The following is an 18,592-nucleotide window of genomic DNA, read 5'->3' on the forward strand; positions in this document are numbered from 1 at the left end:
AAATGCCCGAGCCAAAATAATATACACAGTCGCGGTACGGCTCTAAACAGGCCGCAGGTCCGCCGTCAGCATAGAGTCCCATCCATCAACACACAAGCACGATATGAGCCCCCCCCAGCGCGTCCGCGCCCTCGAGGTCGACTGCGCCGTGGTTGCGGCTCCTGAGGATGGTGGGGGAAGGAGAGAGGAGGCGACGGCGAGAGGGGTGTGTGCGGGGCAGCCTTGAGCGGGCCGACGCTGGCGCGCCGCGTATCGTTGCCGAGCCGAGAGGAGCGAGGCGCCGATCGCGCGCAAGTCGAGGCCGTCGCCTCCAGCGCATATGCTCGGCCTCGATCGCCTTGTCGCCGCGCCAGTCTGCGGCAGGGACGCGTGCGGGTGCGCGTGCGCTAGGGCCGAGGTGGCGGGGGCGGGGATGGCTGGCGGGTGGCGGAGAGGCGGCGTGGGGAGAGTCCCGGGCGGGGCGAGAGGCGGGGCCGAGGGAGAGGGCTGGGGGAGGGGCGAGAGGTGGCGGGGGGCGGGAGTTGCGGCTCGCACCGTGCAGCGCTGGCAGCCCCGACCGGCGGGGACCGCTCGCCGGGCCCGCCAGGCGGCACGCCACGGCAATCGCGGCAACGCTTCTTCGGCCGGCGCTTGGGCCCTCACCGCCGCCGTCAGCGGCCGTCAGCGCAGCGCCTCCGCCGCCGTGGGCCCGCCCCTCGCGACGACAACGCCCTCCGCAGCGGCGAGGCACGCCGCCGGCCGCCGGAGCGCCGCGCGGGAGCGCCGGCTCACCGATGAGCGGCGCGGCGACCGCGCCATCCGCCCCCGCCGCAGCAGCGCCGCCCGAGCTGCTCTGGACGCGCCCTGCGAGGCGGCGCATGCCGTCGAAAGATGTAGACAGCGACGGAGGAGGAGGAGGAGTCGAGGCGGCGGCGGGGCGGCGCCGCCGACGCTGGCCCCCGCGCCGCCCAGCCGCTCCAACCCGACTCGAGGTTGCAGCGACCCGAGCCTGCGGGGCTGCCGCCGAAGAGTGCGGAGAGAGGTGCGAGAGAGGGGGGAGAGCGGCGAGGCGAGCAGATAGCGCGCCTCAGCAGAGGCGAGAGCGCCGCGGCCGCGCCTGACGCACGAGCGACGAGCGGCGCAGCCCGCCCTGCAGCGGCGCGCAACCTACGGCAGAGAGCGCCGACGAGACCTGGTGTGAGGCCGACGGCGGCGGGGATGGCGCGGTGCGCGGTCGGCGGAGGAAGGGGCGGGGCGGAGGGACGGAGGCCTGCCGAGAGGCTCCGAGAGAGGGAGGGAGGGAGGGAGGGAGATATCGCGAGGTGAGGAGCGCGCAGTGAGGGCGAGAGAGGGCGGTGCGGTGGCGACGCCGCGGCGTGGCGCGAATGGGAAGAGTGCGGAGGGGAGTGCGAGAGAGGGGGGAGAGCGGCGAGGCGAGCAGCTAGCGCGCCTCAGCAGAGGCGAGAGCGCCGCGGCCGCGCCTCACGCATGAGCGACGAGCCGCGCAGCCCGCCCTGCAGCGGCGCGCAACCTACGCAAGAGAGCGCCGATGAGACCTGGTGTGAGGCCGACGGCGGCGGGGATGGCGCGGTGCGCGGTCGGCGGGGGAAGGGGCGGGGCGGAGGGACGGAGGCCTGCCGAGAGGCTCCGAGAGAGGGAGGGAGGGAGGGAGGGAGATATCCCGAGGTAAGGAGCGCGCAGTGAGGGCGAGAGAGGGCGGTGCGGTGGCGATGCCGCGGCGTGGCGCGAATGGGAAGAGTGCGGAGAGAGGTGCGAGAGAGGGGGGAGAGCGGCGAGGCGAGCAGCTAGCGCGCCTCAGCAGAGGCGAGAGCGCCGCGGCCGCGCCTCACGCACGAGCGACGAGCCGCGCAGCCCGCCCTGCAGCGGCGCGCAACCTACGCAAGAGAGCGCCGATGAGACCTGGTGTGAGGCCGACGGCGGCGGGGATGGCGCGGTGCGCGGTCGGCGGGGGAAGGGGCGGGGCGGAGGGACGGAGGCCTGCCGAGAGGCTCCGAGAGAGGGAGGGAGGGAGGGAGGGAGATATCGCGAGGTGACGGGGGAGCTGCGGGGCGGAAAGAGGGGAGAGCTGGCCGGGATGAGGAGTGAGAGCGCGGCGGTGGTGCGCCGCGCGCCGCTGCGCACCTGTAGCTGCACGCCTGCCTAGCGCACGGCCTCGGTCAAAGGGTGGCGGAAACGCGACGCGGAGGGCTGCGGCAGTGGCAGGAGCACTGGAGCGGCGGCGTGGTGGCAGGAGCGAAGGTGCCTGAGGCAGTGTGCAGCGGGCGTGGTGAGGCTCGAGGCTGCCAAGTGCGAGTGTGCGCGGGAGGCCGGTCGGGAGGCTAGCTGGCTCCCATCGCAACTCACACACGGCTGTGGCACACGGGCGAGACGCTGCTGCCTCTCGTGGCACTGCTCAACGACGCTCAACACCGACCGTCGGGGGGTCTGGTTGGGCTCTGTGCGGCTGGAGGAGAGCGGAGAGTGGAGCGGTGGTGTGCCCGAGTGCAGAACGGCGCACGCTGCGCACCAGCAGCGCGTGGAGAGGCGGACGCCGGCCCGCCCCGAGGTCTCTCGTCGTTTCAAGGCCGCCAAAAGAATTTTGGCGGCAAAAGAATTTGGACCGTGACGTGGGGGAAGACGCCCCGGAGTGAAAGTTGGGAGACCACGAAGAGGGGTCCGGAGTGGTGAGGCGCCGGGTGTGGGTGGGCGTCGAGTCCGTGTCGAGTGTATAGCTCCGAGTAGAGGGGGCGTTCTGCTGCTAGGTAGGGGAAACCTGGAGCGCGGAGCTAACCCTCGGAGACCCGTGTTTACTTTATGGCCCTTTCCCTGCGAACGCGCACCCCCCAGGGCTAGGGCTCTCTTGCCCGCAACCCGATCCCGCCCGATCATCCGGCCCGCTGGGTGCGCTTCTCAGCTCCCCGGCCCTGGATGTGAGGTTGCCGACTGCACTCCAAGTGCTCCAAATTTGACGTTGGGCTGCCCGTCGTCCTTCCAAGACATTTTTTCTCCCTCTGTCCTGTGTGGGTGATCCTGCCCACCCCCTCTTTGTGTCGCGCTGTGGCCCCCGCACCCCCCACCCAAATGGCATCCGCCCAAGCCCCTTGCTTGCTTGTTCCGCAAGGAGCAAGGTGGGGACTCTGTCCTCTTCCCATCCCTGTTTGCCAGTGTTCAAAATTCTTCCTGTGTTAGTGCCAGTGTGTGCGCCACAGTCCCGTGCCCAGTCGCCAGTGTTGTGGATAGGAAGTTTTGTTGTAAATTTTTTTCACTTTCTTCTGACTAGGGGGGGGGGGGGGGGGCCACGCCACCGGTGGGAAAAGCGCCTGCAAAGGTGGCGGCCAGGGTGGCGGCAAAGGTGGTGCCAATGACTGGCCGGGGCGGCAAAAATGGTGGCGGGGGCAAGGGTGGCGGCCGCAGCAGTGGCGGCGGCGGCGGCGGCGGCGACAACCGACGGTGGCGGCGACAGCGGTGGTGAGGGCGGCGGGGTAGCTGGAGGCGAGAGCAAGAGCGGTGGCATGCGAGCCGGAGTGCCGGACGGCGGCGGAGGCGAGGGCGGCGGCGGGCCGGGAGAGGGGGCGACAAGGGCGGCGGCGAGAGGGCGGCGGCAGAGGCGGAGGCCGAAGTCGGAGGGTGAGATGGCGGCGGGGGTGAGGGCGTGGGCGAGGGGGCGGAGGGGCTGATGGCATAGACGGCGACGGGGCTGATTCATTCACGGCGCGCCGCTAAAAGGAATGTTCCCGTCGTGGGTGATCCTGTGGATGATCCTGCGTAGCCCCTCTCCATGTCGCGCTGTGCCCCCATCCTCAGGTGCTGCACAGCACCTTGTACAGTGGTACAGTGGCAATGAATCCTCACACCAGTGAGCTTGTGCCATGAGTGCGGACCTGTGGTCCATTGCGCTTTGTGCACTGGCGACGCTGCAACCAACGGCGACGCTGGCAGCGGCGGCGACGCTGCTGCGATGGGGCACTATAGCCCTTAGCTGCTGGACAGCACCTTGTGCAGTGGCAATGTCCACTGACTCATGGCACCAGCCTGTGGCCATGATCGCTGTTGTCAGTTGCGCTTTGTGCGCCGGCAACGCTGCAGCGGCGACGACGATGCAGCGGCGACGCTGCTGCATGGGGTGTGCTATAGCCTTAGGTGCTGCGCCTGCACAGCACCTTGTGCAGTGGCAATGAATCCTGGCAATAAGCTTGATGTCCTCAAATGTCCACAGAGCATACTGGTTGTGCTGAGGTTGTGCTACATCAACAGGGGTGCAACTGAGAGGCTACAACTAAGGGATGAAACAGCTTTGCAATTGCTGCCCAAGTTTTGTTGATGGGCTGCAACTGCATCCTGCCACCTTGGACACCTCGACACCTCAGACGCCTCTTGACAACACTCGACACCCGCTCGACACGCTCGACACCCTCGACACTCTCGACACCACTCACTCCTCGACACCTCGACACGGACAAGCATGGTCCCAGCCTCGACAGGCCTCGACAGGCCTCGACAGGCCTCGACAGGCCTCGACCAAGGGTTAGGGTGGGCGACGGCTTCCTAGCACCACACTCCTCTCCTTAAAATTCCTGTGTGGTGGCGGCGTGCCGTCCTCCCACCCCTCCCTTGGGTTGTCTGTTTTCTTTCTTTTGGACGCTCTGAGGCCTCAGACCCCCCTCTGTGAGGAGGGGTCGGACCCCTGGCTTGGCGGCACAGAGGGTTTGACTCTGACTCTGTGTCGCCTCTGTGGCCTCTCTTGGCTGATTTTGGCCTCAGAGGGTCCCCGGCCGAGGGTCTGTCTTGGCGCGGCACAGAGGGCGTTGACCTCAGAGGGTAGCCCCCTGAGCCCTGGCCTCGACACCTCGACACCAAACCTCGACACCAAACTCGACACCTCGACACCCCATGTCAACTCGACACCCTCGACACCCCTCGACACCATCTAGGCTGGTCCATGCTCGCCGGTGTCAAGGTGCCAAACTCGACACCTCGACACCGCTCGACACCGCTCGACACCGCTCGACACCGCTCGACACCACCTCGACACCTCTGATGATCTAACACAGCAGAGACGTAGACCCATTTGGAGTCACAGAGTTAGAAAATCAGGGTTGCAGCAGCAATACTTGGCTGGCAGTACTTTTATCCCTCCGTTGCAGCCTCTCAAAAGTTCTAGGTCAAGTTGCGGCTCAGTGCACAGTGGCAATGACTCCCGGCACTTGATGTCCTCAAATGTCCACAGAGAGCATACTGGTTGTGCTGAGGTTGTGCTACATCAACAGGGGTGCAACTGAGAGGCTGCAACTAAGGGATGAAACAGCTTTGCAACTGCGGCCCAAGTTTTGTTGATGGGCTGCAACTTGCATCCTGCCACCTTGGACACCTCGACACCTCAGACGCCTCTTGACAACACTCGACACCCGCTCGACACGCTCGACACCCTCGACACCCCTCGACACCCCTCGACACCCCTCGACACTGGCAAGCATGGTACCAGCCTCGACAGGCCTCGACAGGCCTCGACAGGCCTCGACAGGCCTCGACACCTCTACCCCTCGACAGCAACTCGACACCCTCGACACCGGGCCTCGACACCTCGACACCAGGGCTCAGGTAGCCCCCTCTCGGCAGACAGAGGCGAGAGCCCCGGGCGGAGGCCGGAGCGCCTAGCCCTCCACGAACGGCGCTGACCAGGGAGGGCGGGGAGGGGGCGGAAGCAGCGAGCATTGACTAAGGCGCTATTCTATACGCTTCGAGCGCCCGGCACCACACACGCTTGCTGCTGCTGCAGGCTCGCCCACAGCGCCCGCGCCGAGCCCTGCGCGTGCGACAGCTTCGCGCGGCCAGCGGCGCCGCCGACCCGTCAACTTGAGTGAGGATGTGCTTGGAGCGGCCGCCCGAGGAGGAGGTAATGATCTCCACATCCGCCCCCTGCTCCAGCTTGGCCATGAGGCGCCGCGGCGTCCTAGTGAACTCGAACTTGAGGTATCCGAAACCAATGGAAGCTGGGCCTGCTGGGGGGGGGGCATTCGCTGCTTGGTGGGGGATCACGACACTCGACAGACTTGAAATACCGCTGAAAACTCCCTCTGAGGAGCGGCCTCGCGGGGCTTGCCTTGGCGTCTCAGAGGGTCCCCGTAGCCTCAGAGGCTGCGCCGAGAGAGGTTGGCTTGGGGGCACAGGCCTTCAGAGGGTCGGCCCAGGTACCCTCTGAGCCGCTCGTGGATGGCCTCTCTTGGCACAGAGGTACCCTCTGAGACGAGCAGATCTGGGCCCCCTTGCCTCAGACCCCCCCCCCCTCTGATGCAACCCCCTAGTAGCTAAACCCTAAACGCACGTACACTGTCAGGCGCCATATGCTTGAGTTGCGCGCCCTTCGAAGTGAACAGAGTGAAGTTCTCGCGCTGAGCAGCGGCATTTCGTCGATCGCACCGTTTTCTTTTCGCTCGTGCAAGGGACGGCGGCTTAGCAGCATTTCCGCTGGAGCGCGACACCGCGACTCTGCAAGGTCGACACCCTGTTTGCGCCTGCGGAGCAACCGAAGGGGTGTTTTAGTCTGCGAGGCCGAGGCGAGCGCGGGAGAGAGAGAGAGAGATTTGTTTGTCAGCGCGGGGGTGGGTGTGGGGGCCGCTCTCCACTCGCCTGGTCTCCTGGTCTCCTGGAGCCGTCGTAAAGTAGCTAGTATATAACCCCCGTACGGCTTTAGTCGCGCGGCGTCGCTCGACGCTCGCTTGCGGCTCCAGGCTGCGGCGCGGCGGCAAAAAGAAGTTTTAGGGAAGGTGATGACGACGCGAAACAGTCCTAGAGAAAGTCCGAATCTAGTCCCGCCAGCATGCAGCAATCCCTTTCCTCTCTCGCACTAGCTGTCGCGCGGGGGCAGCCTACTCCCTCAAGCGCTTGCCAAAACGGCCCAGAGGCTGCCAGTTGCCGCAGCCAGCGGCCATCGCCTCGGTTTCGCCACCCTCCCCCTCCCCCTCCCCCTCCTCCTCCTCCTCCTCGCCGCCCTCCTCGCCCTCCTCGCCCTCCTCGCCCTCCATTGCGCGCTGCACCCGCGCGACAAACTCCTCCTCCGACTGCTCGCCGCCGCACCGGTTGCACACCCCGGGAGTCGTCTCGCCCGCCGCCCCTGCCTCGTCCGCCGCCCCTCCCTCGCCCGCCGGCGGTGGACGAGTGCGCGGCGCGAGGGTGCCGGAGCACACGCCGCAGCAGTACTTGAGCACGAAGATGTTGACGTACGCGAGATCGACGCCGCCGCCGCCCGACTCCTCGCCGCCCTCGCCGCCCTCGCCGCCCTCGTCGCCCTCGTCGCCCTCCAGTTCGACTGCGCACCGCTCGCAGACGCACTCGAATCCGTACTCGTCGCGCAGCCGGGCGCGCCGCGGCGCCACCATCACGTCGAGCGGTACGTACGAGATCGAGACCTGCGCGGCCGAGGTCGCGCCGGGATCTAGATTCGCGCCGAGGTGGCGCCGAGGTCGCGCCAGGGGGTGCGGAGCGGGCGCGCGCCTCGTCCCCCGCCGCGAGACCCTGCAGGGTAACGTACTCCGTCGCGAGCGAGGCGGGCGCTCGGAGCGACGGGGCGACGGCGCCGTCGGCGGCGGCCGCGGCTGCCGCGCCGCCCTCGCCGCCGCCGCCCTCGCCGCCCTCGCCGCCGCCGCCCTCGCCGCCGCCGCCCTCCCTCGGTCGTGGCCCGGTGGCGACGAAGGCGTCGACGCGCGCGGCGGTGGGGAGGCAGGAGTGGTTGGCGAGCGCGAGGGTCGGATAGAGGGCATACCTGCGCGTGGGCGGGCGGGCGGCGTGTGTGCGGTAGGCGGCTCTGCACGGGCGGGTAGGCGGCAACCTCTCGACGCCGCAGGAATCGACGCGACGCTGGGTGGCAGCGGCTCTGTCGCGGGCGGGCGGGGAGGCGCGCACCCGTGCGGCCGGTGCTCGCGCGCCTCCTCGACGCACCCGCCGAGCGACGTGAGGGCGAGGCTGTTAGCGCGGTCGCGGGCGCAGCAGCCTCGGAGGAGGTCGCCTAATCATTCCAAGCATCGCCGACTCGTTGCAAGCTGGCTGTCGGGCAGCAGCAGACCAAGGAAGAGCTCGCCCAGCGGCATGGCGGCGGACAGCGCCGCCTGCTCGCACCACGAGGCGAGCGCAGAGCAACGTTCTTCCTCGCGCGAGGTCAGCGGCGGAGCTGCACAAAAGGAGGGGGTGGCGCTGTTGAGCAGGCGCAGTCGTGTACACGTGGGACGTCGGCACTTATCGGAGGCCTCGGAGGCTTATCGGAGGCATCTCGGAGCGATCTCGGTCATCCCAGAGCTGTCACCGTGCATCGCCCAGACGCGATCAAAGGTGTGTCTGTCAGAGGCGTGGAGTGCAGCCACGGAGGCCGCGCACGCGAGCAGCGAGGCGTCCTCGGTCGCCTCCTCCTCCCCGACCGCCTCCTCCGACTCCGCCTCCGCAGCAGCACCTTTGCACGGGCCTGTGCCGGCCGTCTCTGCCGCTGCTCGCTTCTTTCTCCACGCCTCAGACGCCTTGATCCACGGCGCGAGCACCGCGTGGCGATCCGCGTCCTCTGTGCGGCAGGCGGCCGAGCACCAAACCGCGCCGCCGCACGCCTGGCACACCTCTCGCTGCTGCGCATCGCCACACGCTGCGAGGCAGCGTGCGCACGTGGTCTGCCGGAAGCTCGGATCAACCCACCACGCAGAGGGCCGCTCGGAGAGCAGCACTTCTCCGGCCCGAATGGCACGCGACGCGCGCAGGTAGCGTCCAACGGCAGGGTCTGTCACGACCGTCACGCAGCCGCCCTCCTCCATGCCTGCAGAGAAATTTACGACGCCCCTCGCACATGAAGAGAAAACCGAAAGGCATCTCACCAACATCATCAAAAAGCACGAGCACAACTGGAAAAACAGGATGAATGAAAGAAACACCTTGCAGCGACCTCTCTCCCGGCTAATCTCTCCCCCGTCCCCTCTCTCCTCTCTCTCTTCGTTGTCTTCATACACTCTTCTACCCCCCTCTCCCCTCCCCCTCCTGCTCCCCCGGTGTGCAGCACGCGTGCAACCCCTTTCGAGTTTTGCCAGCGCCGACCGACTCTCACAACCATAACCGGGCCGTTTTCCCGTCCGTTCTGGTGCTATTGCACTCAAAGCCAAACACGCGTTATTGCGCCGAAAGTCCGACATATTCGAAAAGTTGTTGATCGATACAGCGTCCGTCCCCAATAACGCGCATTCGTGTGGCCTAATCGAGTAAAAGTGCGGCATATCTAGTCTCAAAAACGCGGCTCATGTCCTGGTTTTCCCGTCTTCAACCGTGCCCCGACTTTGCAGCAACAGGCTATGTCTGCGCAAGAGCCTGTGCCCCCCGTGCCGGCAGTCAGTCCTAGGCTGAGCGGGAGCTCCGAGTCTGAGTCTGGCCCATTCGACGGTGGCGAGGCCGCCAACAGGAACAGTGTCGTGCCCCACCAGCGGCAGAACGAGAAAGAGCGCCTCTCGCATGCAGAACTACTGGAGCCAGTGGAGAAAGAGTCGTACTACCCGTCCGGTGAGCTCTGCGCCCGCTCGGCACCGCACGCGCCGCCGACGCCCGGCGCCAGTCGCCTGACCCCGCCCTGCTCGTCGCCCTCACAGGGGAGAGGAAGCGTTGCCGGTCAGCTTGCGTGGCGTGCATGAAAAGGCGGGTCCGCTGCGTAATGCTCAAGTGCGGCTCCTGCTCCAACTGCCTGGACCGCGGCATTCCTTGCATTCCGCGCGTGGGCCGCAAGCGCGGGCCGCCAGCACTGGAGGAGCGAATGGATCGCGCCATCTCCTTTGCCCTCGCCTCGCAGCATTATGCAATGCAGCCGCAGCAGCCCCCGCCGCCCCAGCCGTACGGGACCGCCATCCACCTGCCACAGCTGCAGCAGCAGCTTTCCGCGGGACAAGCTGCTTACACGCCTGCGATTCCAATGACCCCCCACGGGCCGGTGCCGGTGCAGACGCAGCTGACCCCACAAATGCAGATGCTCATGAACCCGCAAATGCAGATGCAGCAGTCGATGCAGCAGATGCAGCACGCCGCGCCCGGAGCAGCGGGAGCACCCAGCCTGCCGCAGATGCAGATGCAGCAGGCGGCCCAGCTCATGTACCCTATCCAGCACCCGGAGCACCAGCAGCAGCAGCACGCTTACCACCAGCAGCACGCACAGATGCCATCGCCACAGATGGCATCCCAGATGCCGCCGCCGCTGCATCAGGTGGCAATGCAGCAGACACACCCGCAGCAGACACACCCGGCATCACTACCCTCCTCGCCGCAAACACCGCAGCAGCCCCCCTCGCAGCATCCATCGCTGCCCCAGCCGCTGCCCCAGCCGCAGCCCCAGCCGCAGCCGCAGCCCCAGCCCCAGCCGCAGCCGCAGCAACCGCCCCACCCCCACCCCCAGCCGCAGCCCCAGCCCCAGCAACCCCATCCCCATCCCCAGCCGCAGCAGCCGCCCCACCCGCAGTCGCAGACCCCACCGCCACAGACGGCAGTACACGCGCAGCAGCAACCGCAGCAGCAGCTGCCGCACATGCCAATGCAGGCTGGCCAGTACCACCACCAGCCGCCGCCGCCGCCGCCTGCGGACCATTCGCAGGCCATCATGGAGCCCCAGGCGTCACCGCAGCAGCCGCCGCCACCGGGCGCGAGCCCGGCACATGGGCCGGTCTCCCACCCGTGCAACCTCTCCACGGGCGACGAGAGGCTGCACTCAGAGGCCCAGTGGGCCGGAGCCGCGGCTCTGGTATCTCTGTGAGCGGTGCGCCCGTGCTGGGTCTCTCTATTATCCCGGCCGGCTTCAGGCGGACCGTCAGTCGTCGGCGATCACCGTCCATATGGGCGTCTCGGACCGTCCCGGCGTCCCTATCAGCACGTGCCTGTGCGTGTTTATATGTGTTTGTGTCGGTGTGTGAGCTGTGTCGAGGGGGGGCGGCGTCGGGTGGGGGGGGGGGGGGCTCACATAGTGCCTGCCATTTTGTATTTTATCACTTTTTGCGATTTTGCTGGCTCCTCTAAAGGAGAGAAAACTGCCACTCTCATGTCATCTCCTCTGTGCCTGCTGCCTCTCCTGCATGGATGAGCATATCGTGTGTGTGTGTGTGTGTGGCAGGTGCGCTTCTCTCTCTGGTGGTGGTGGTGGTGCTGCTGCTGCTGGTGGTGGTGCAGATGCTGCTGCTGGTGCGGCGCGGCTCTCCGACTCGACTCGAAGCGCGCGTCGCGGCAATCTGACGCGGCGGGCGGCGTGGCGGGCGGCAGCGGTGGCGGCTCGCGGGTGGAGGTGGAGACTGGAGGCGTGGTGGGTCTTTGAGTTTATTTCATGATGGACTACGAGGAGTGGGGGTCAACCGGGAGGCAGGGGGTTCAACCAGGCGACGGAGGACCGTGGGCCATCGCGGGGACCAGCCCGTCCGGAGGACGCACTGGGTAGATCCGGATGGTCTTCACGCCGGTGGGAGGCACCGAGGCGTCTTGGACGCTCAGCTCTACCTTAGCTCCTGAGGGGCGCGTGGTTCTAACCACGTAGTATGACTACAACCCACCACAGACACCCTCCCTCTCCACACGTGTGCACACACCCTCACCCTCTCCTCTCTCCTCTCTCTCTCTCTCTCCTCTCCTCTCCTTGTCTGTGCTGTCTGCCTGACTCAGGCACTAATTCTGCCGATGCGTGATTGTGTATGGGCTGCTCCGAGGGGGCCCTGTGCAATCCGACGGGTAGGGGGTCTGTACCCGGGCGGTGTCCGGTGTGGAGTCCCCTTCTGATCCCGCCTGCGATGTTGGGTGTGAGGTCGTGGACGCTGTGATCCCAAGGGGGGGAGCTGATCCCACTCGTAACCAACTCTCAGGGGCAGTAGGTGGGCGAGCCTCAGGCGCGCTCATCTCGAGATCGTCAAGGCGTCGCTACGTACGCGCGGTCTTCCGCGGGGGGAGCTGCGTCGACGGGTGCGGGACCGCGGCGCAGCCAGTGCCGCGGCGAGGCCTCCGGCTGGTTGCGGCGGGCGGCTTGCTGCTCGCTGCATGGCGAAAAACTCGTCTCGCCACACGCCAAGGGCTTATGCTCTGGCGAGACGTGAGGCGCATGCGCCCAGGAGGGGAGGGGGCATGTGTAACGACGCTGCTAGAGATGCCTTTCGGGGCCCAGAGACAAAACTTCTGATGCCATGCGTGACCTAGTGCGCTTTGTTCCTGGTGGCTCGTTCTTTTTCTTTTTCTTCGGCGCTAGGTTCAGTCCTCCTCAAAACTCAGGGTTGTCGCGGCCAAGCCAGAAATTCGCGGCCGCCTTCGATGCTGCGGCACTTTGTCGGCCAGTCTCATCCATCGGCCGGTGGTGAAGCGTCCAAGGAGCATGTGGACGACGATGCCAAGGAGGATCATGTGGATGAGGCCGAGCTGCTGCTCGCACTGCTGCAGCGATGCGGCCCTGCTCTCACGCGGCGGCAAGCTTCCGACTTTGTGCGACGCAGCAAGGTGCGCCCTCTACCCGGGCCGTCGTGGTTGCCGGCAGCGCTCCGATGGTTTGGAGGGCGATGGCGCCCAAAGTATTCGCGCGAGGCGGCCGTGGCCGCTGCTGCCGCCCTCGCTGAGGTCCGTCGAGACTCGCCGAGAGCATTGCCGAGAGTGCATAGCGCCTACTGCTCGACACACGCGCCTTCCCTTTCGGATCCCGTCTCACCAGAGGGCCTCCTTAGATCGTGTGTACTCCTCCAGGAGCGTGCCGAGGACCGAGAGCACGGAATTGTCGTCGTGGGCAACGGCCGGTCGATCCTCGGCGGCGGTGCGGGCGCCGCAGTCGACGCCTTTCGCCACGTGCTACGATTCAACGACTACGAGGTCGACGGCTTCGCGAGGGACGTCGGCAGCAGGACCTCGCTGTGGGTCGTCTCGGACTGGACGCGCGCCGCAGCCTCTAGCGCTCGATCCTCCCGTCGCACCCTCTGCTCTCTCTCGTCTCGAGTCCGCCCTTGTCTCTTCTTTCGAGCCCGCCTCGCTGCAGCCTCCCTGCGCCTCCTCCCCTCCACACACAGGTGCGTGGAGCTGTTGCGCAAGTACCCGCACCGTTGGGCGGCGGAGGAGGACGGCGGCGAGGGGCTGCCTGTCCTCGTCGCCATCCCGTACCTCTTCCTCGGAGAGCAGCACTATCAGAGGTATAGTACTCACCGAGGCGGCACACGGCTGCTCTACACACCGCTCACACACGCGCACCGAGCCTCGCACTCTGAATGCCGTGGGGGGCCTCTACGGACGTGGAGATGCGGGCTAAAGAGCCCACCCTCGCCCATGTGACCCTTTCCCTTTCCCTTTCCCTATGTGCAGGCGGAGGGCGGAGGTCACGGAGGAGCTCGCTGCAGAGATGCCCGCCGCACTCGCCGCCGTCTCCTTCCTGCCGGAGGAGTCAGCGCGCAGCGTGACGGAGGCCTTCCGTTTCGGGCCGCGGCGATGGCCGTCGACAGGGCATCCCCCCCCCCCCCCCCTCTCCCCCTCAACCTCCGAGCACGATGGTCCCCTTTCAACTCTCTGTAGTGCAGAGACATGGAAAGGAAACATAGAACGCCCGCCGCGCAGGCTGCTCACTGTGTGGCACCTGCACCTCCAGCGTCGGTGGCGCGTGGCGACGGACCTGGCTGGGGCGGAGGCGGCGCCGGAATCGACGCCGCCCTCGACGCCGCCGCCCCTCCCCTGGCCTCGCCCTCCCTCGCCGTTGTCGCCACCCTCAGCTCCTTGGGCGCCAGCGAGGCCGCCGCGGCCCAGCTCGCCCTCCACGCCGCCCCTCCCCGCGCCGCCGCCGCCGACGCCGCACTCGCGGCCGCAAGAGGCGCGGCCGCCGCCGCTCGACATCCTCTCCGCCACCGCTGAGCACGTGACGCTTTTGGGCTTCGACCACTTCCGGGAGATTGGCGGGCGGATCCACTACTTTGACGATGCGCACACCGCAAACCACGACGCCGCGTGCGAAGAGCGCATCTGCCTCGCCCTCGCCCAGCAAGGCTTTGTGCGCTTCCTTCTCTGAGAGAGTGAGAGACTGGAGCGGGTTATGGAGGTGTGATCGTGTGCGCACTCCGCTCTTGACGATAACCCGCCGTTGTTCGTGAGTGTGAGTAATTTACACTTAACACACGCACACACACACAAGAACACACACACACACACACACACACACACCACACACAGAGAGAGAGAGAGAGAGAGAGAGAGAGGCAGACAGCGCGGCCGTGCATTCTTTTTGTTCTGTGATTACGGCGCCGTTGCGGTCCTCGTGTGTATATGGCTCTTGCCGCAAGCACAAGGCAGATATGAGCTCAGCTCAGTGAGATCTAGCAGCACATACCCTTGGTACCCAGAATAGTCCAGTCTGAAAAAGTCGGTCCGACCTCGCGGAGCCGTCTGGCTGTCTGCAGAGCCCCCGCGGCGCGCGGGCACGCCTGGTCCTCTCGCGGCGGCGAGGAGGGAGCGAGCGCCGAGAGCAGCGTCAATCCTGTGTGCGAGGGGGAGGGGAAGACACTTATGCTAGTAGGTCAGGGAGGTGTAGATGGTCGGGCTCAACCACCTGCACTCGGATGAGCCGCAGCCTAATCTCCGCCGTCGCCGCACCACAGGGCTCGCACCTCGACGCAATGATGCGCGGGCTCAATGGCGTCTGCGTGCGCGCCCACGACTCACCGTCCCTCTCCCCTTCCACTTCCACCTACCCTTGAAGTGCTCCTCTCCCCGCTCGCAGGTCCACTGCCGGCAGCGGCGGTGCGCCGACCATCCGGACTTTGGCGTTCCACTCTGCGCTCTCTGCGACCGCAAGAAGGAGAAGACGCGGTACGTCTACGATGCGCAGGGGCTACGATGCGCGGTCAAGGCCGGCGGCGGGATCATGGCCGCGTCCAATGCCAAGGGCTACCACCGGCTCACCGACGGCGACCTCAAGAAGCTGCCGCACAAGGAGGCCACGTGGTACGGCAAGGCGAGCAAGATCTACTGCAAGGCGCAGGTGGTCCTGGCGCAGGACAAGCGGTACGGCAACAAGGCGGCCTTCGATGCAGTTGACAAGTCGCGCAAGGCATACAACCCGGGCTCGTACTACGGCCCGGACTACGAGCGCTACGGCCACGGCTACGGCTACGGCTACTGGTGAGCCGGTTCAATTCTGCGTCTCTCTGGCTCTGACCGACGTGGCAGGCAAGCTTGCACTGGGGTGCCGAAATCGTTCATCACATGTGCCACTGTTCCCTTCGCGACGTTGATGCCATTGGCAGGCTCCACCGGCAGGTTTCATATCTTGAGTCGGCCTACTCTTCTTCGGTCTTTGGAGTTCGCCCCGGCGCGCTGAGCCTCCTCACTGATCGACTGTCCACTCATCGGAGACACTGAGAGCACTTGCGCCACTTCTCTCTCGTGTACGGATATGCTATGTTTATCGATGAGTTTGTGGCAAAACCAGACTGTGTAGCCTCCGGGAAGGCAGGCGAGACCGACCGCGTCTGAAGGAGAGACACCAACCAGAAACGACAAGTGTCTGGGGCAGAGAGCCCGACACGCCGAGACCTCGGCGGCGTGTGGCAGGCCGCGAGAAGGCGTCGCGATGTCTACGTCTTGCTTCATAAAAGGAGTCTTGAGAAAAAGGACGGACGGAACACGCGGAACTGCCGTAATTAGATATTACGCGGGGCGAAGCCGAGCCCCGCGGAGGCTGATAGGCAGGGTCCGAGACCTCAGCAGTGTGGCGGGCCGCGAGCAGGCCGCGAGGGAGCGAGGGAGCGTCGCGCGGCGATGTCTCGTTCTTTCTGCTCCCCATAAACAAAAGAAAGCGCCGAATATAACTGCCCCCGGGGTGCGGGGACGGAGATGGAGCGACCACAGTCCACACGCGGAGGACCCCCGGAATCAGAGATATTCGAGCCGTAGGTGTGTCCTCCGTCCCCCCGCGCTCCATGCTCCATATGCACACCCCGTACGGCTTGAGATTACTAATAGTTTATACTGACGTATGTCGCCCCGCGCGTAGGCCGTACGTTAACCCGTGGGTAGCCGTACGTACGTTCAGTACGACTTTACACGACATGCCGCGATGCGGGGCATAAAGCCGTATGTCGTACGGGGTATGTGCGAACTGCGCGATGTGGTTGTGGATGTGCCCAGCTGCCCAAATGTGAATTTGTGCAAAATACGGGCATGGTGTGACAGGTACGTGCTACGTCCCAGTACCATATCTTTCACAGACAATTCATCATTCACTCCCGCTCGATCACCTCCGTCACCGCCTCGACCAGTGCCGCCCACGCCTCCTCCTCCCTCTGCCGACCGGCCACCTCCTCCGGCGTGAAAGCGCGCAACGCTTCCCACTCTCGCTCCTCCTCCGCCTCCAGCTCCTGCTTCGTGCGGCGGGTCGCTCGCCCGAGCGTCTCGGCGAGCACCTAGCGCCGCAAGCGAAGGCCGGCTGCTAAGGCCTCTGGAGGATGGTCCCGTGGGCACAAGTGTGCGGGCCGGGCGCGCCTCGGCGGCAAAGAGCGCCGCGTCGGCTAGAGCGAGGGCCTTCTTCTGCTGCGACTCGGCCTCGTCCTCCACCTCCACCGCCGCAACGTCAAACACGAACGCCTCCTCCTCCTCCTCCTCGACACGCCCTGGCGTTCGGCTCAGAGGCGCCGCGCCGCCACGACTGAGCGCGCCACTGACGGCGGCTTCGACGACGCGCGGGTCAAACCCGACGTCGAACTGCTGCCTGCCGGCCCCATCGACCGGCGGTGCCCCTCCCCCCGCGCCGCCGCCGCCTCTAGCAAGCGTGGCCGCATCGCGCAAGTCGCGCCAGCCTCCGCCGCGCGCCCCGTCGGAGGGTGCGGCGGAGGGCGCGCCGTACGCCTCCTCGACGGGGGGCACCTCCAAGGGGAGGGGCACCTCCAAGGGGAGGGCCTCTGGGGAGACGGCCCCTGGGGCGAGCGACGGAGCGGCCCTCGCCTCGCCACTGCCGCGGAGAGGCGACGTCAGACCGTCGAACGGCTGCAGCTGCCGCGCAAACGGCGACCCACGCGCCGCCTGCGCCGCCGAAGCGGCGTACTCGTCCCTCAGCGCCGCCGCCAGCTCGCGCACCACCGCCGCACTGCTCGGCGCCGGCCGCACCTCGGCGCCTGGCACACGCAGCGCGGCGGCCGCCTGCGTGGCAAGTTTGTGATGGCACGTGTCAGGGGCGCGTCCTGGACGTGTCCTCTCCCGGCCGACTGCGCGGCGTCCGCCTGCGACGCCGCCACGCGCCCCGCCGCGCGAGCGGCAGGCAGCACACCAAGGGCGACGGCGTCCGAGCTGTCCTTGGCGGCGCGAGTGACGAAGGCGGAGGCAAGCCTGTCCCATTCGAAGCGCCGCTTCAGGATGGTGCATCACAACGGGGGGGAAGAGGGGGGGGGGGGGGAGGGGGAGGGGTACCGAAGCTCCCGTTGCGCCGCGGAGAGCTGCCGCTGCTGCAGCCGCGTGACGCGCTGCGCCTCGGGCGCATCCTGCTGCGCAAACGCGGCCAGGCGGCCGCCGTCCTCGCCGCCGCCGACCGCGGCGCCGATCGCCCGCCGCACCGGCGCGAGGGCGGGCGCGAGGGCGGGCGCGAGGTCAGCCGCCTCCTCCGCCAGCGTGGGCAGCCTGTGCAGCCAACACGACCAGCGGTGACTCGCCCAGCCGCCCCACCCCCTCCCGTCTCTCGGTTCCCAGCGGCCAGCCTGCCGCTCCGCCGCAGCGCCCGGTAGGCGGCAAAGTCCACCTCTGCCGTCCTTGCCGCGCCGGAGAGCGCATCGGCGGCGAGCGAGGCGAGCAGCGCGGCGCGCTCGCCAAACGAGTCAGAGCTATCCGGCGAGGCCTCCTCTGCTCCGGCCTCCTCTGCTCCGGCCTGCCCCTGCCCCTGCCCCTGCCCCTGCTGCCCCTGCTGCCCCTGCTGCCCCTGCTGCCCCTGCTGCCCCTGCTGCCCCTGCTGCTGCCACGCGGGCGCCTCGAGGCTGGCGAGCCACCTCTGCTTGGCAGCCTCCTCGCGCTCCGCCCGCCCCCACGTCGGCGCCTGCATCCGCGCGAGCCACGCCGCCTTGGCCTCCTCCTCGCTCCTCTCGCCGCCGCCGCCACCCGCCCGCTCCGCCTGCCCCGCCGACTCCGCCCGCTCCGCCTGCGCCGCCGGCGCCCGCTCCGCCTCCTCCGTCCGCAAACGCGCCAGCTCCGCCTCCGCCGCCTGCTGCCGCGCCCTGCTCGCTGCGGTGGCGGCAGCGAGCTCAGACAGCGCCGCGCCGCCCGCCTCGCCGCCCGCCTCGCCGCCGCCGACCGGCTCTTCAGGCGCCAGGAGCTCGGCGACGGTGTTGACCGCCCACTCTGCGATCGCGGCCGCGAGGGCGGTGGCGTTGCCGACGAGCGCCTGCGCGGAAGGGGGGTGGGTGGGAGGGGGGGAGGGTGGTGGTGGTGGGGGGGGGGGGGGTTTTTAGGTTCGCCTCTGGCGGCTACGCCCTTAAAACGCGGCGGAGTGGGGGTGGGCCCCCCCTCCCCCCTCCCTTTCTTATAAAGGGACTAAACTTCCCCTCATAGCCCTCTCCCTGACAAACTAAACGGCAATCAATTGCTCCTGTTTCTCTCCGCGCCCACAGGACGGCCTGCCTCCCCCCTCCCCCCG

General features: G+C 67.2%; 5 protein-coding genes across 5 annotated transcripts in view; 2 read left to right on the forward strand and 3 right to left on the reverse strand.

Moving 5' to 3' along the window:
• EMIHUDRAFT_435500 (hypothetical protein) overlaps positions 1-2,242 on the reverse strand; it is a gene marked incomplete at its 3' end in the record, with an annotated part of 3,015 nt that extends 773 nt beyond the window's left edge. Inside the window, exons 1-4 of the mRNA XM_005776334.1 lie at positions 2,112-2,242; positions 1,796-1,874; positions 535-990; positions 222-354 (exon numbers count right to left, since the gene is read on the reverse strand). Of these exons, the coding sequence (XP_005776391.1) occupies positions 222-354; positions 535-859 (458 nt within the window). The remainder of the gene's footprint in view (positions 1-221; positions 355-534; positions 991-1,795; positions 1,875-2,111) is intronic.
• A 4,424-nt stretch (positions 2,243-6,666) lies between these two features.
• Positions 6,667-9,221, reverse strand: EMIHUDRAFT_206967 (hypothetical protein; the record flags this gene model as incomplete). Its single annotated transcript, XM_005776335.1, has 8 exons — positions 6,667-6,765; positions 7,014-7,175; positions 7,305-7,385; positions 7,666-7,738; positions 7,879-7,966; positions 8,039-8,143; positions 8,276-8,770; positions 9,056-9,221. 8 exons carry the CDS (start codon positions 9,219-9,221, stop codon positions 6,667-6,669), a joined length of 1,269 nt encoding a protein of 422 aa, XP_005776392.1.
• Positions 9,222-9,296: 75 nt separating this feature from the next.
• Positions 9,297-10,735, forward strand: EMIHUDRAFT_206968 (hypothetical protein; the record flags this gene model as incomplete). Its single annotated transcript, XM_005776336.1, has 3 exons — positions 9,297-9,501; positions 9,588-10,192; positions 10,466-10,735. The coding sequence occupies 3 exons, from the start codon at positions 9,297-9,299 to the stop codon at positions 10,733-10,735; spliced, it is 1,080 nt and encodes a 359-aa protein (XP_005776393.1).
• A 1,529-nt stretch (positions 10,736-12,264) lies between these two features.
• EMIHUDRAFT_206969 (hypothetical protein) lies at positions 12,265-13,987 on the forward strand (the record flags this gene model as incomplete). The annotated part of the gene is made up of 5 exons (XM_005776337.1): positions 12,265-12,447; positions 12,688-12,851; positions 13,005-13,124; positions 13,294-13,384; positions 13,835-13,987. 5 exons carry the CDS (start codon positions 12,265-12,267, stop codon positions 13,985-13,987), a joined length of 711 nt encoding a protein of 236 aa, XP_005776394.1.
• A 2,209-nt stretch (positions 13,988-16,196) lies between these two features.
• EMIHUDRAFT_206971 (hypothetical protein) lies at positions 16,197-18,001 on the reverse strand (the record flags this gene model as incomplete). The annotated part of the gene is made up of 6 exons (XM_005776338.1): positions 16,197-16,334; positions 16,438-17,087; positions 17,240-17,298; positions 17,380-17,438; positions 17,615-17,786; positions 17,949-18,001. The coding sequence occupies 6 exons, from the start codon at positions 17,999-18,001 to the stop codon at positions 16,197-16,199; spliced, it is 1,131 nt and encodes a 376-aa protein (XP_005776395.1).
• Positions 18,002-18,592: the final 591 nt, after the last annotated feature.

The sequence above is a fragment of the Emiliania huxleyi genome (assembly GCF_000372725.1).
Source record: "Emiliania huxleyi CCMP1516 unplaced genomic scaffold EMIHUscaffold_28, whole genome shotgun sequence".
NCBI classification, from domain to species: Eukaryota; Haptophyta; order Isochrysidales; family Noelaerhabdaceae; genus Emiliania; species Emiliania huxleyi.